General features: G+C 42.3%; 1 protein-coding gene across 1 annotated transcript in view; it reads right to left on the bottom strand.

Annotated features, from left to right (window-relative positions):
• LOC109471746 (platelet-derived growth factor receptor alpha-like) overlaps positions 1 to 15,486 on the bottom strand; it is a 31,986-nt gene extending 16,500 nt beyond the window's left edge. Inside the window, 3 exon segments of the mRNA XM_019771097.1 lie at positions 4,143 to 4,283; positions 11,716 to 11,827; positions 15,306 to 15,486. Of these exon segments, the coding sequence (XP_019626656.1) occupies positions 4,143 to 4,270 (128 nt within the window). The 5' untranslated portion in view covers positions 4,271 to 4,283; positions 11,716 to 11,827; positions 15,306 to 15,486.
• Positions 15,487 to 17,555: the final 2,069 nt, after the last annotated feature.

The raw sequence follows: 17,555 nt of genomic DNA on the forward strand, positions 1-17,555 counted from the left end.
TGTCGTCCCATTACAGGTTATTGCAGACTTTTAGGCAGATTTCTCTGTTACTTAGAAGTTCGCAAGGATTTCTTGCCTAGCCTAGCCTCGGACACAAATGCTGGAAACGCGGCCAGTTTCAGCAAATACCGGTTCTGTACTAAAACAATAATTTCATCCGCTCCATACATCTCCCAAACAAGATGTTGAAATAGCGAATTCCTCAATATTATGTCGTTCTATTGCAGGTTATTGCAGACTTTTAGGGCGGATTCTCTGTTACTTAGAAGTTCGCAAGGATTTCTTGCCTAGCCTAACCTCGGACACAAATGCTAAAAAACCCGGCCAGTTTTAGCAAATACCGGTTCTGTACTAAAACAATAATTTCATCCGCTCCATACATCTCCCAAACAAGATTTTGAAATAGCGAATTCCTCAATATTATGTCGTCCCATTGCATGTTATTGTAGACTTTTAGGGCGGATTCTCTGTTACTTAGAAGTTCGAAAGGATTTCTTGCCTAGCCTAGCCTCGGACACAAATGCCGGACGGGTCACACGTTCACCTACAGCACGTTACTTCATTTCAGAATTCGTCCCTTTTTTCCTCGCACTGTAAGCTTGGCAACATTTTATTAGCCGAAGACATCACTACAATTTATGAACCTAAGTATGGTATATTCCTTAGTAACAATATATTTGAAATCCCTTAAAACTTTTATGGTCTCATTACAACTTTCTGGTGTATCTATTTAGAGTAAACAGAAGAGACGCACGGAACCAAAGTTGGACAAACGAAACCTTCCCAAAAACAGCATAGATGTAGACTGTATACAATACTATATATTATAGATTTTTTGATTACGGCGATCAGGCGGTATTTAAGTGTAATGAATACATGTACATTGAAAGACCGATTGAAGTAACTAGCCATTTTTTAACCTCCTTGTATATATATCGCCTAATTTTGCTCGATTTTTTAAATTACGGCGATCAGGCGGTGTTTTAATGTAATGAATACCTTGAAAGACTGACTGAAGTAACTAGCTGGGAAGCATTTTGTATGGAATTTATGTAGCCATTGCAGCAAGATTCTTCTGTACATGTTTTTTTAATGTCTATTGTTTTTTTGTGAAATGCCAGGATGGTCCCAAGCTACCTAACAATGGCTGTCTTGGCACCCCCGCCAATTTACATTAGGCAGACAATTAGCATTTAATTGGAGCCGCCACCGGCTATGTAAATTCTGACCTAAAATACTAGTAAGCCAATCGTCTCATACCCCGCATGAAACGACAGCCAATCAGTGCTTATGATACAAATTTCAAATCTGTCAGTTGGAGTGGACGTCACTCTATGTTTGAGCATTGCAGAGTGTGCACTGTGCAATCTAATCTTCTATAAAATGTCTACGGTTTCTGGAACCATGAGAAAGGAGACGATGAGAACTTAGCCATCATCCTCAGGGAAAAGTACGGCTGGAAGAATTACCTCCCAAGCAGACTCCAAGAGCAAGACTACCGCTAGGCTGAGCAGAAACATGCACGGGGAACCCTGCCAGATAGCCCGACGCCACCCGGCGTCTCTCGCCAAGGACGGAAGATCTTTCATGTAAAGCCTCGGTCACAACTCGCCGTGCGTGCTTTTTGTCCGTACGTTTTTGTCGTGGCTACGTCTGCTACGTTTTTTCTGCAAACGTAGAGTGGCCGGCCGAGGGAGTACGTCACTCGCACGGTTGCGCAAGGTGTACGTACGTGGTCTGCACGACACGCCTGGCCGTCAGCGGTTGCGTGCATCGTACGTTGCGCAAGTGGTAAGTGAGTTGTACGTGCTTACAACGCACGATCTCTGTGCGATTGCTACGTTTCCGCGTACAGGCCGTACCTACACGTGCGGCGTACGCACGGTTTCCTTACTCACTCGCACGTTGTAAGTGCGTGCACCTCCTGTTAACTTCATCATCACTAGCCGCCCTGGTGTCTTCCGCGGCCCGTTTCTTTGGGTCTTGTCTGGTAGACTTCTTCTGAGCCTTCCTGGGCATCTTGGAGACGAGTTGGCAGTCGCCGGTCAAGTCGTCTTTATATACTGTAGAAATCAGGTGCGCTGCACGTGCGTTGCACGTGCGGAGCACCTGGTATGGTGCACGTGTGTTCTGCGTGGTCATTGAGCAGGTCAACTGGGAAGTGAGGAGTAAGCACGGATGACGCAAGCACCGTGCGTGGCACGCACATGCTTCGTGCGCTGTCCGTACAGCAATTGCACGTGAGAATAGTGAAGTTAGACTCACGGAGTCCGTACGTTGCACGCTCATAGGCTGTGCGGGGCACGCGCGTCGCACGTACTCGCACGCACGGGTGGTAAATCCGCAGACCGCACGTAGAAAAAGTATTACATGCACTTAAAGTTCTACGGCGTGTCTGCGTGCTCCCAAATCCGTAGGATTCCGTACGGAGGTGGTACTCACCACGCACGGATGCCGTGCGATTGCCCACGTTTTTGCACGTAGACAGCACGCAGAAGCACGTACGGCGAGTTGTGACCGTCGCTTGTAAGCGGTTCATATTTGTTCCATCTGGTTTTTGAATGTTGACATGTTGTACATTGAATTTGTTTGCCACTTCCTTTGCCTTGTTTTCGTCGGAAAATATCTAACGAACGATTATGTACCATTTCAGCAAATGGAGAGGGGACATAGAAAGCAAGACGGCCGGACCGGACAACATACACACAAGAGACAAATCCCCGAGCCCACTGAAAGCGTCGAGGAAACAGCCGCTCTAGCCACTGGTAGAAACAAACGCCGGCCAGCTAAAAGTCTACACAGGAGGATATCCCTGGACGCTGTATGTAATACCAGTGAGGTCCGATCCGGGCACTAGCCTCTACCAGGCTTTGGGAGGCGGCCGGAAAGAGTAAAAATCGGCCAAATAGAGAGATAAGCATGCCAAGGGAGTTTGTCTCAACGGACAAGCCAAGGGAGTTCTCCGTTCGAGACAAACTCCCTTGGCATGCTTATCTCTCTATTTGGTTGATTTCTTCTCTTTCCGGCCGCCTCCCAAAGCCTGGTAGAGGCTAGCCGGGCACCCGTCGGCAGGTGTCCTAGGAGCCTCCCAGACAGAAGGGGGCTATCAGCAAACGGATCAGAAGGACTTTACACATGAACCGTCTGGTGATCTAGACAAGCATGAGCAAACAGAACAACAGCTTTTTATTGTAGTATTGCCTTGATAATTTTGAACATCTACAAGCAATATTATGCAGACAGACTTTCAGTTTTAATTTGTTTTCAACAAATTGGTAAGCTTTCGTAATTGCAAAATATTTTTGCGGCTAAAACAAGTTTGTTGATTTTCTTCCTGTTTGTGTGATTATCCTAGTACATTACCGTTTAAAAATGAACTTTAACCAGCTTTCTTGTTTTTGACTGTTATATGTGAATGCTGCCCGAAGGAGGTCATATATGTATATGTGAATACATGTAAAAAGAATAAAAAGGATGCTGAATAAAATTTGCGTACCATTTGTCGTATATTACAGAATTTAAGAATGCTTTAAGGTGCTTATATGTAGCGTAAACATTACGATTTTAAGCTTACTTTACAGTGCTTAAAAGTTGCTTAAATAAGTGCCATTAAGTACCTTTACGGATAAATTAAGCTAGCTTAAATCACTACATTTAAGGACCCTTTAAGACGCTTAAATGTAGTGTAAACATTAAGATTTAAGCTAACTTTACGGTGCTTAAATGTTGCTTAAAAGACTGCCATTAAGCACTTTACGGATAAATTAAGCTAGCTTAAATCACTGCATTTACGGACACTTTAAGACGCTTAAATGTAGTGTAAACATTAAGATTTAAGCTAACTTTACGGTGCTTAAATGTTGCTTAAAAGAGTGCCATTAAGCACTTTACGGATAAATTAAGCTAGCTTAAATCACTGTATTTACTGACACTTTAAGACGCTTAAATGTAGCGTAAATAGTAAGATTCAAGCTTACTTTACGGTGCTGAAATGTTGCTTAAAAGAGTGCCATTAAGCACTATACGCACAAACTTTAAGCTAGCTTAAAAGTAATATTTAAACACGCGTAAAGATTGGCTTAAATTTGCTTAAAGAGTGCCAAAACGGAACCTTTAAGCATGCTTTAAGACTGCTTAAATACCTGATTTCGTGCAGCCTGTCAGAGACACAATCACATCTCTCCGGGCAGGTGAAGACAGCCGTGACGACCCACAGGAGACCGAGGACACCGACTGCAGCAGCTCGGCACGTCACGTGAAACGTCTGCATCCTGCTGCTGCTGCTACAATCACAATGAAAACATCCAATAAATGTACAGATAGCACCACAGAAATCTAAAACCGTGTTGTTGATTTATCAGATATTACGTTATTATGCTGACTACGAATATGCCTGTTTGTGCACTGGCTGCAAGGCTGATTTTAATGAATAAAACTTGATGATGTACATTCCATTGAGCAATGATGTGGAGGAAATAGAATGTCTATAAATATATCATCTATATCTTTGAACATATATAGTATAATTTTCCTTTTTTTTTTACAATTTTACCTTTATTTCTAAACGCCACAAGTATTAAATTCTTGCTATTAGAATTATAACATTTGCTTATTCAATATGCAGTTCATTTGCCTAATTTATGTACCTTGATATTAAATGGCAAATGTCTAATTAAATACTACTATTATGGGACGCACCTGAGTTACACGATTTTGTCATAAATTATGCAAATTAGCTCCTGCTTTTTAGAACAAGCTGCTAAGGGGCCTGAACTTAGGTCGCTATCATAAGAGCCATCTACAACCCGACAGTCGTGACTATAGCATGCCCAGAACACGAGATATCATAAACGGAAGTTCTTATGCAGCACCCTCAAATCCCGCTAGAGGGGGCCATAATCTAATCATGTACACGTCTCAATAAAACCTACCCACATATAAGATAATCTATGTAAGCCCTTTTTGAGATATCGTGGTGACAAGCACATACAAACGTTGCCGAAAACATAACCTTCTGATTCACCCTCGACTTTTTTAGTTATTACGTATACCATCCTTTAACATCGTCCACTATTAAGACTTGATTATTCATCACATTTATTTAGTACGTATTTTTATTCTAAGGGAAAAACGTTATAACTTAAAAAGTTGTGATAAGTAGTTTTTGAAATGTTGTGTCAATTTTTTATATATTAATTAAACCAAAGTCCATGACATTATGGGTGGGGGGGGGGCATTGGCGTGTGTGTTCGCGTATTTTTTTGTCTCGGAAAAGAGAACGCATTTTCTGCCAAAAGCATGCTGGGAAAAATAAACTACCCTTAGGACAAGTATTTTGGTGCGGAGAAGGCCAATTGGAGTAATTATCAGGTGGGGTACACTTAAGAAAGCCAAACTCGCTCGCAAGCTGACCAAACTCCCCTCTGGGCGATGTAGAAAAGGAGACGAAAGCGCCTTCATTGTTCCACCGAATTAGGCCATGTTGATTTGATTATATGGATGACATTACTGCGAACCCAAAAACTGATGCGAGCGTGCGAATAAAAAAAAACTTTGGCCAAAAAAATTGCTTTCATTATGAAATCTACGTTGTCATGAAGGTTGAACAAATGACACGATGAGTATGGCATGGCGAATAATCTACTCTTCAAATGTATGTCTTTACATTTTTGTCTTTTCGTTTGATTTTGGCATTGATTTGATTTGATTTATTAGACTGTATAAGACATGTGTATACAGCCAGGACTGCCCAACTAGCCGGAGGCTATTATTAAGGGCTAGCCCTCACAACAAGAACATAAACAATTAGTAACAGGTAACAGCTGACAGTGTCGGTTACACTTCAGATAAACATACTATTACATAACAGATGTTGCGGTCTAACGTTAACAGGCTATGAGATCTGGCCTAGTCGTCATGCGATAACTATAATTACATTGTGTACTATATTTACATTGTCCATACAATTCTATTGAACTCGTACGGTTTTGCTAAGTAGTTGTCATCGAATATTTATCAAGTATTGTCCATAGTTTGTATTTAAAGGAGCTGATGGAGCGGGCTGTACGGGTATCGCTAGGGAGAGCATTCCAGAGGGCGATTGCTCTGTTCACAAACGTTCTCCGGGATCTGGTAGTCCTACAAACGGGAATGGATAAGTGTTCACTATTCCGTAAGGGATACCGGGATTCTGTGGCGGAGGCTCGCGCTCGAGGTAGCAGACTTTGCAGGTGTGGAGGACAGCGACCGACATTCTACGACATTAATTGGATATTTCTTCCTGCAACTTACGGTACATATTTGCTCATTTTGTAACTGTTTTGTACCATTTACAGTATGGTTAAAAACTGTTTTTTTTTTCGAAAAGGCCGAAAATACATGCGCGCGCGCAAGTCATCAATATTATCAAATCAACATGGCCTTAGGTACATTGTAAATCACTCACGATGCAACATCATGGTGGCCTGAATTTGTCTGAAATATAATAAATTTAATATTTTTTGCTATGTGCTATGGAGATGTACATGTAGAGCAGATATTTGATTTGAGTTTCGTCTTCAGTGACATTTAAGAAAACAGCAAAAGTGTGGTAGAGATTTTACAGATGACAGGAAGCAAGCTGGGTATTTGTGAAACGCAACCACTGTATCAAAACTTCCACTCGCCCGGAGGCCTGAACAGAAGGTTAAGGATTTGGCCACCGTACTTGAAATTTCTCAAACCACTCTGTACAATTTAAGAAATAGTAACGACTTTCGACTTTCGTTATAATTTACTAATAGGGTTAGTAGATCTTTTATACCCTTTTGTTTAAGTCATTGGAAGGAACTGGACATGGAAGTACGTTCTTAACAATACTCCTTGTTCCGGAAACACCTTATTAGATTAGTACGCCCCCTTTGTCCCCCACATTACAATTGTGGCCCGCGTTACACCTGCGCCTTTTTCGGCCGTGTCTATACGGAATCACCCAAACCGCGATTCGGGTAAGTCACATTCCTCACATCTGGTCTACGTGCCACACACACCTGTGAAACCGTGTCCGAACATAATTCGCTTGAGCTACATTTATTGCTGTTTGATGATAACACGCAAGGTGGCGTGTTATTAATGTCAGAGGTCATCGACCTGCTTGCTTATGCCCCCCTCCCAGCGTATCTCGGCCGAATGCCGACGTGGTCCCGCCAGAGGCGGTGAAGCTCGCCCTAGAACGGACCCATTATTTGACCATTACTGCTCTTTAACTTGCTGCCACGTAAAAGTTGGTATTGCATATTGGTAAGGCCCGGTCACACTGGGCGAACTTTGCTGGAGCGTTCCTTTAACGGTAGGGACGGGGGCCGAATTTCGACAACGCTCGTCACCGCGCCCAAAATGTGGGGGAAAATTAAAACACGGGCGTTGGCTTAGCGGTGCACCGCTGAATCCGGCGTTGCTTTAGCGTTGGTTTAGCGGTAGCGAGCATTGCTTTAGCGGTGACGCGAGCGTTGGTATAGCGGCGTTCTTTGCATGCGGTTTAGCACCATACCGCTTGTGATGTGTGTCGACTACGGATCGTTTTGTAGTAGTGCAAGTTCTGTTCTGCGTGTGGGGGGACTTTTAGCTTTAATAAACATTACTCAATAATGAAAATAAAACTTTGCAGATTGCAAAGTTCCCCTGTGACCCCAATAAAGTGATTGCCCGTGTGACCCTTCTATGAACATTTTACGTGTGACCCCAAAATAATTGCACACTAGTGCACCAATCATAGCAAGTCTTTCAGCATTCATGGTGATACAGTTTTGCTGTAACTTCCAACAAATTCGATATAGATGAGGCAGCTCGATTCCAAATGAGCACCTGGTCCATTTCTATTTATAGCCAAATTCTGGTCCCGCTCCGACACCTCTATACCAAAACCAAACCAAAGTTCATTGCCGATATGAATCGCTGTTTCAACGCCCGACACCGTTCCAGCAACCCCGTGTCCGCTCGTAAAACGCTTGCAACCGCTTCAGCAAAGTTTGTGCAACGTTTGTGCAACGTTTGATCGCCGCCCGGGCAACGCTGGGGAAGTAGCGGTGGTCCAGCGTTCAAGATTTCTGCGTTGGCCTAGCGGACCCAAGCGTCCACGAAATTGCGTCTAGCGATGCTAAACTTTGACTGGGCGTTGGTGGAGCGGGGGTGAACTTTGCCAGGGCGGAAAATTGCCCCCTCCTCACCGCTCGCAATATTTTTTGCTGCTGAAAACGTTCGGAGCGGTAGGAGGGCCCCTCCAGAAACATCAGCGGTGGCCGGGCGTACACGGCTTTGCTTTAACGGGGGCCAACTTCTGTTTAGCGGTGGTGAGCGGTGGTGATGAATTTTATTCACCGTGCAAGGAACGCTCCAGCAAAGTTCACCCAGTGTAGCCCAAAAATAATTGCACACTAGTGCACCAATCATAGCAAGTCTCTCAGCATCCATGGTGATACAGTTTTACTGCAACTTCGAGCAGGCCTGAACTCAACGGCAGCTCGATTCCAAATGAGCACCTGGTCCATTTCTCACCGTACTTATAGCCATATTCTGGTCCCGCTCCGACACCTCTATACCAACGCCAAACCAAAGTTCATTGCCGACATGGATCGCTGCTTCAACGCCTGACACCGTTCCAGCAACCCCGTGTCCACTCGGAAAACGCTTGCAACCGCTCCAGCGACGTTTGTGCAACGTTTGTGCAACGTTTAATCTCCGCCCGGGCAACGCTGGCGAAGCAGCGGTGGTCAAGCGTTCAAGATTTCTGCGTTGGCCTAGCGGACCCAAGCGCCCACGAACTTGCGTCTAGCGATGCTAAACTTTGACTGGGCGTTGGTGGAGCGGGGGTGAACTTTGCCGGAGTGGAAAATTTCCCCCTCCTCACCGCTCGCAATATTTTGTGCAGCTCAAAACTTTCGGAGCTGTAGGAGGGCCCCTCCAGAAACGTCAGCGGTGGCCGGGCGTACACGGCGTTGCTTTAACGATGGCCAACTTCTGTTTAGCGGTGGTGAGCGGTTTCGAGCGGTGATGAATTTTATTCACCGTTCAAGCAACGCTCCTGCAAAGTTCCGCCAGTGTGACCGGGCCTTTACATTGAAATCACATTGCGTTCAGACGCAAATCGCGATGCGGGGAAACCGATTCGAAACCACCTCTAGAAGTGGCTTGGGATCGAGGCGCTTTCAATGTGATTTCGGAGCGTTCAGATGGAGCCACTTGAAACCGGCAATCTTGCAGATTTACTCGGTCATCTTGTCAACCTTAAAAATATGTCAGATAATGCTAAACTGCACTTTATTCTTAGAGGCTCCTCAATGTTACCCTCTATGTACAACTTTAAAACGATGCACCTCACTCAGATTTACATTGGAGATACCAAGCGCTTCTAGCTCTGCTTGACTGTTTCTAACAGTCAATTAGATATAGAAGTCCAATGAGATATAGGAGGTTACCATGTAAATCTTATCTTTCAAATTGCTCTGTTAGCATTTAATTTAACATTTTAATGTCTTGGGGTGGTGGGACTACGGCGCACATATCAACTTTGTATATCGTTAATTGTACTTTTTTTGGGTGTGGCGCTGTTAATATAACTTGTTAACTTGGGTGCAGCGTCACACTGTCCTTGTTATGTTTTTATGTTTTGATAAATAAAAAAAGTATGAAGTCTGCTTGATAACAGTAGTCTATTCCATAGTCGTGCCTAGGCATGTGTTATCATAATGCTACATGTAAACATTACAATCCAATACCATTTTTCTGATTGGTATGAGGCTCCAACACCAATCATGACTCATCATGGTCTTCGTCTTTGTTATTAATGTCAAATCATGCGTAAATCGCAGTACCTAAGTTGTTCAATGGTATATCTGTGTGTGGAGTAAGCCAGGAATAACAGGATTCAAGTACAAATTTTTTTGAAAGTCTAATTTTTAAGCCTGAATGGTGACTGGTTGTATGTATATTGAATAGGTGAGATACTGTTACACGCCTTACAAAGGAACCTGTTAAGTCAGTCAGTCAATGGTTGCTAACTAATGCAGTTACATTGTTTACAGTTTCTTATCCCTCTTGATTCGTCTTCCTTTTTCTGTCTCTTTCGGCCTGTTAATTACTTACAAATTTTCAGAAATGTGGAGACAGAATCTTATGTGCTGGCTGATTTTTTGTGAAAGAAAAATTCCAGTCCATTAAAGAAACCCCGATAAAAAAGGCTAAAAACACGCCAAAAATAATCCAAAGCTCTGCTTGGAGAGTCACGTATGTTCTGCATGGGCTCTTTTTAGTTATTTCAATCGTCTGCGTCCGGTGTTGACATTGGCACGTCCGTGCCTTTCACGGTGACACAGCAGAATGGTGTAGGCGGTGTTTTGGGCCAGACTCTATCTACGCCTCTCGTTACAGGTACAAAATACACTTGAGTAATAGGTCAAACACCTGTACTTGGGTTGTCGATACTGTTTACTGGAAATACCCAAAGACTTCTTACTGGCGACGTTCCCCAAAAAGCTTTCTGCCGGTGAAGAGCGGGCGAACCAACCACACAATCAGCATGTTAGGAAAGTTTATAATTCGAACAATTGGTTTTAACCATGAACTTTTACTCATATCACAACTGTAATGCCAATATATGAACCCTTTGGAGTTGATTTGAAACATGAATGGCACATTTGCATATTCTTTTCTTACTCAATGTAGATGTGTAGGTGAATAAAAAAATGAAATTTGTGTGACCATAACAATCAACATTGTGTAGTTATTGCCCTTACTTGAGTCCAACACTGTTTAATTTATTCATAAGCGATTTAACGGAAGAGTTTAATGATCATTTTTGTAATCCCCCTAGCTTACATAACAAGAAAGTGTCGTGTGTTATATATACGGAGTTTTGCGATGGCTGTTCTATGTCGAATGTTTGTAATACTCAAATATTTCTCCTCGTGGTAAGATACTTTAGATAATATTGAGGACATGAATGCCATTTTGTAGTTGATTGTACTTTATATAGAAATGAGAGGGATTCCCTCTAGACGTGTATAATAGCTTTAGACATTTAGACAAAATAGAAAAATTCGCATTCCTTATGAAACTTGACAATGTTTCATTAACCCCATAATGTCCTTACATCTATACATGTAACTGCCTAAAGAAGCGAGAAGTTGAACTTGTAAATAGTAGACCACATTAGTATGTACAGTTTAAGTGTCATTGCTGTATTATTTTCCCCGTTTATCCATGACCTGTACTTAGCTTGCTAGAGCACAAACATACAATAAAGGTCTTTCAGTCATTCATCCACCGATCGTTGACCAGAAACAGTATTTTGACATTCTGTGCCGGATATTTAAAATTCAAGTTTGAAAATTGAGTAGTTAATAACACACACACACACACACACACACACACACACATAACACACACACACACACATAACACACACACACATAACACACACACACACACACACAGACATAACACACACACACACACACACACACACACACACATAACACACAGACACACACACACACACATAACACACACACACACATGTACACAAACAAACGCTACGGAAAACATAACCCTCTTGGCGAAGGTAAATACACATATACATACACAACCGCTGTGGAAAACATATTCTCCTTAGCGAGGGTAATGATAAACAAGTGCCACGACTGTGGTGTAGGATTGTTGAGAAACAATAGACAGACTTACCGTAGTCTAAGAAGTTCTGAAGGTGTCTGCAGTCTTGCTATCTTCTTCACTGCTGTGAATTATTATCGTACCCTGTTTTACCTCCGGATGTGGGGGTGGGGGGTGTTGGGCTCTGAAAAAAGATAATGGCCAGAAAATCAACATGCAAAGCCAGTTCCCCGAAAAGCTTCCTGTCACAGAACACGCACCCGTGTTTGTTGTGGATACGCACGGCGGTCGGTTGCTAGGCTAAAAGTCGCATTACTAGGGAGGTATCGGGTTACAGAACATGTTCGAACGTGGCCGCGCGGGAGTCCCGGGTCGACCCGGGGGTAACGGGTAAAATTTGAAAATAAACAAAAGTAATTGGAGAGTAAATACTCGTCAAAATAAAATGTAATAAGTGATTTTGTTTACCTCAAATGTTATTCTTGCACTGCCTTTGCTCCACTTTGTGTACATTTGCTTCCAAATGAGATCAATCTCGGATTTCAAAAAGGGTTCACGAGAACCAAACAACTGATCTTAAGAGGCCCCGAAAATTAAAAATAAGGTTAGATATTTGGATTTTTAGAAATATTGCAGTAAATTTAAACTTTCTGTCTTAGAATTTTTTTTTATTTTTTTACTAAAACTCGACTTACAGTCAAAAGAAGAGCTAAAAACGCAGTGTTTTAACTTTAAATACCGATAATTCATAATCGCGGCCATATATAAAAAGTCCCTAAGACAGAAATCTGCGGAAATCGCTCCTCTTCCAAACAAGCCCTCAATGAGGTAATTTGAGCGATTTTTGGGAGTGGTTAAAATACCATTTTTGCACGCATGCTGTGCCACTTGGATATGGGGACCTGGATTTTATAACAGCGTCAACAAGAATTCTGACCTTCAAGGTCACCCACGATGACGGCAGTAGCTTCGTTACATGTTACATATCCACAATAAAATCACGGCATAGATGTAATGTTTTGAAAACGGTTCATATTTGTGGAAAGATGGATTTTTCCTGTTCCGTGGTTCCCAAGTAAAAAAGGGCTTGAAGTAGCCGGTTGTAGCGGCTTTACTGTAATTGACCGCGGGTAACCCCAGAGCGAACGCCCGCTCTATTCGAATGACGTCATATCGAACAAGATTCGCGGGTTCGGGGGATTCGATCTCCATAGTAGCGGAGTGGGACTTTTGGGCCCAAATCTGACCATCGTGACGTCACCAGCTTCCTGCCGCGTCAGCGAAGTTCCCCGTAAAGCTCCTGCCGGCAAACTTCTCCGAAGGGCTTGCGAGCTAGTCACAGGTATATAATTCCAACAATAGAACAATTCAAATTTTGACATATTCTTAAAAAGGTACCCTTATCATAGAGAATTCTGACAATCGTCTTAGCATCAATAAAATAGAATTATTCATTATGATAATGAGGATGTTTAAGTATGAAGTCTGTGCTACAGTAATCTATCCCATACCTAGGCATGTGTAATTAATAATGCTGGATTTGAACATTTCCATGGCAGGACGAATTCAGATTCCAGCTTCGGGTTCAAAATTTGTAAAATTTAGCAAAATAGGGAGACTAACAGGCCAGGTGAGTTTAACCACTGTGGAGTTTATTTGTCCGCGCTGAAGTTTGAAAGATGACAGGAGATCGTCTTACACTGTCCTTTAGTTCAGTATTGGTTAAACTAGGTGTATCTAAGCTTATATGTGGTCACACACTATCTTCCTACTTGCTCTCAGGCTATAAACTATCATGGTAATCATGGCTGTGCCAACCAGGCTTACATACCTTTCACAGTGTTTTAGTCCAGACTCTACCTATCTAATGTCTTACGCCAAGGACACAAATACACTTTACTAATGGGTCAAACACCTGTAAATTGTCGTTACTTTTTCATTTAGAAAACCAGACCTTTTTAGGAAAACAAGAAATTCAGTGAAATAAACGGATGGGGATATATATATGGGGAATATGGTCACTCTTTCAATCTTGAGTCCACGTATGTCTTAGACCACGAAACACGCTTGTAGGAACGGGGTGTTAAAGAGGCAATATATGAAAGAATGTACAACCCCAGCCTCAACAGGGCTAGGGAAGGGGGGCTACGGGTAAATCTCTCCGGTACTTGACGTATTTGGCGGTCACAGCCCCGAGGACAGACAACACTTAATCTCCTGTTCTGCATAACAGGAGCTTTCTGACAAATTTGCCCAATCTTGTCTTGACTTGTCTGACTTTTGTTCCCTTTTCTACTTTCAAAAAAAATGTCTTTACTTTTTTTGCATATCAGTCAATAGTTTGTGCTTATAAACCTGCATTTCTCCTCTGATCTCTCAGTCACTGACAAAAGCTAGTGGATACTAGCTGAAACGTCTGACCGTTTGAAAAATCATATCCATTTGCGTTAGTAACTGCGTTTTGGCTTTTATATGGTGAATGATTGTTGATAAACAGTAAAAAGACTCACTGAAATATGGATTTCCTGACAGATCTTGTTTCGTCGGTCTGAGAAGTTTTTAACACGTGTCGGGAGACAGCTTAGCTCTGCTTGTGTATTTTATAATAACTGCGAATAAGTACTCTGAACTCTCTACCGGCTCACTCCCTCTGAGCTATAAACAAAGGTGAAAGCCAAAGATTTAACACACTAAGTCAGTTCCCCGAAGAGTTTCCTGTCGAACAGTGCACCTGTGCTTGTTGAGCACGACGGCAGAACGCACAGTACCTGCCCAAACCCGTAACGTATTGTACATAACCCAGAGTACATTGCAGTTTCCGATCTTCCAAACATATACCAAACCTATACCAAAACATAAACCAAACCACGTCTGAGTCACCCAGTACGTTCTGCATGAAGTCAGACAAGTTATTGTGATCCTTGTCACCGCTGTTTACATTAGCACGTCCGTGCCTTTTACCGTGATACAGGAGGGCCGTGTTGATTATTTTTAAACCAGACGCTGTCTATCTAAAGCCTTACGTCAGGGATACAAACTACATTTGACTAATTGATCAAACGTATTAGCGTAAGTGATCGATGTCATTTTAAAACACAAAAAAATGAAAATCTTTGAAATCAGTGCAGTGAAATGTTTAGAAAGTTTGTGACTCCGTTTGCGTTAATCAAATCCAGCTTACCCCCAACCCCTGGAGCTGGATTTGGGCCTTTCGATAGAATTGCGATAGAACGAATTCAGATTCCAGATTCAAGTTCCAAACAAATAGAATTTAGCAAAATAGGAAGGATAATAAGTCAGTGATTTGGACACTATGGTATCGATTTATAGATAGATAAATAGATAGATAGTAAGAGAGAAGAACATGAATTTTCACTTATCTTGCGTAAATTATGCCATGATTTGCATAGTCTGTATCTTTGAATGATACATCTGTTCTGAATTACAAATGCCACGTGCATGAAAATCCACGGTGTGGAGTTAGCCTCTATCAAGCCTTTCTACTGGGGTACGGATCGTAAAATAGTTGGCCAGGAGAGTTAGTCTGGGGGACGGTATGAACTCCATAGGGACCAAACCCCTTGCTACGTAATCTAGCCCGCCCAATATATGCATGAGCCTCTCACTCGAAGTAGGATTGTTGAGACAGTAAAAGCACTCACCGTAGTACGTCTGGCTGGTATATCTTGTCTAGTCCGTCTAACAACTTCTAAACGAGTCGGGAGTCCGTGTTACACTGTTGTTCACTCCAGCGCAGTAGTGATCTCGCACTATTTACCTTGTCTTCTTGCCCTTAGGCAATAACCCATCATGGTAATCATGGCTGTACCAGCCAGGCTTACATACCTTGCCTTTGGGCTTCGTGTTTGTTATTGAAGTCTAATGTTGCGTGAATCGTAGAGTATTTTGTTTTGCACTCGCATTTCTGTGTGGGTAGTCAGCAGACCCAAGAGGTCTGCTAACTTTTAAAACTTTTAAACGTATCGCGTATCGGGAGCCTTTCTTACACTGTTCTTCATTCCAGTGCAGTAGTGGGTTAACCAGGTTTATCTAAGTTGAGCTCATGCTATCTGTTGTGTTGCTTGCCCTCAGGTGATAAACCTTCATTTTGTGTTCACTGAACCAGTCAAGGGGTTTAAGTCTGAGTGCTAACCTCCTAGTGTTATTCCCCTGGCAACGGCTACAGCAATGACCCTGGGTTGCGATACCATCGGGAGCAATGTGAGAACCCCCAGGCCTGTCCTGTAATGTTCTCCTTGCTCCTGGCAGGTTGGTTTAATCATGGTGAGACGGTTCCCATCTGAGCTGCGGCTAGCTAAGGCCGTGTTTATGTGAAGTCACCCAAGGCGCTTTACATGTGGTTTACACCGAAGCCGGTTTCAAGTGGCTCCATCTGAACGATCCAAATCACATTGAAAGCGCCTTGATCCCAAACCCTGTTTTCTTGTTTTCTAATGTACGACGCGTCACGTGAAGAGTACACTGAAGCTGGAGATGCAGCCTTCAAACTTACAAGCCCATCTAGACGTCTGAGGTTGAGATAGGTGATAGCGCGTCACCAGTACAACCTATGTCTCCTGGCATTGGTAGCCGAAGAGGAGAGGCAGGCAGAGCTGGTGCGTCGCAAAAGACGATGGTGGGTTCGCCCCTGGTTGATGCGCAGACCCGTGTACGGATAGTACGAGTCACTAATGACTCGACATTGGCACACTTAATAAAAAGTAAAAAGGAGTTATGGAAACATTTTTGATTATTCTATTAACTTTTGCCTCTTAATGACTCGCTTGTTCATTCTATTCATTGTGTTTTAAAGGAATTTATTCTAGACGACGCAATATAGATAATATATCAACGTAGTTATAAAACTATAAGAAGAAAGTGCCATAATATGATTGTCAATGTTTAATGTACTTAATACAAACATACTGATAAAAATTTCAATTAATAAGCTCTGACAGATTGCATCTACCACCCGTGGTGAATGATTATATTGACATTACAGATGACTATCACACTTGCCATAATCTCAACACTGAGACCAGCCTTAGTGGAATGAATTCTTTTGATTCTGAATTCAAAACACTAGCGAAACGACTTCTAAGCCACATTATCATATAGCCAGATGGCGTTGACCAATCAGAAGCCCCCATTCCATATTGATTATGATGCCATGATGTCACAGTTAGCATGATACAAGTATTGCCAGGTGTGTTTTATTCTCACAAGTGTGCTTTGTTGCACAATAAAGCACGGCCCGGAGCAAACCATTTGCAGGGGAGTTGACTCTTTTTGCTGACATTTGTAGCACGTTACCTTCTTAGATAGAAATGTTTAACTTCTTGTCATCACTAAATTTTTTTAGAAATACATAAGAAATTAAAGACCATGTCAAGACATGTGAATTTTGAGCGAAAGGAAAGAAAACATATTTGGCGCTACCCCCACTAGTAAGTACATTTCTGTATTGAAACATCCAAATGACCTCAGATGCCTTCAAATGGAAGCTTGTTCTATTACTTTGGCCCAAAATAACCACAAATGGAATACTGGTTCTGTTCCGAAGTTCCGATGAACTCATATGACCTCTGATAGAACAGGCAAAATCATCACACTAAAGAGCATACAATTTTAGACAATGGTGTGCCAGATTTTGTCATAGAAGAACCAATTTAGACTCAATATGTGGGTCCTTGGAATCGGGAAAGATGCACAAGAACAGTGGCCAGGGGTCGGGAAGATAGAGAAGTGACTGTAATGGTTTGTTATATAATTTAGATGTATGTGTTATACAGGAATGTGTTACTCTCTACCGTGTAAGTTTTGATAGGCTATAAGATAATAGTGTTAATGGCCCGCCCTTTCTTGGTGAATATGATGTGATAAAGCCTTGTCAGTTGCTATATATATATATA

The sequence above is a fragment of the Branchiostoma belcheri genome, unplaced genomic scaffold (assembly GCF_001625305.1).
Source record: "Branchiostoma belcheri isolate BF01 breed outbred unplaced genomic scaffold, Haploidv18h27 scaffold257, whole genome shotgun sequence".
In the NCBI taxonomy this organism is placed as follows: Eukaryota; Metazoa; Chordata; class Leptocardii; order Amphioxiformes; family Branchiostomatidae; genus Branchiostoma; species Branchiostoma belcheri.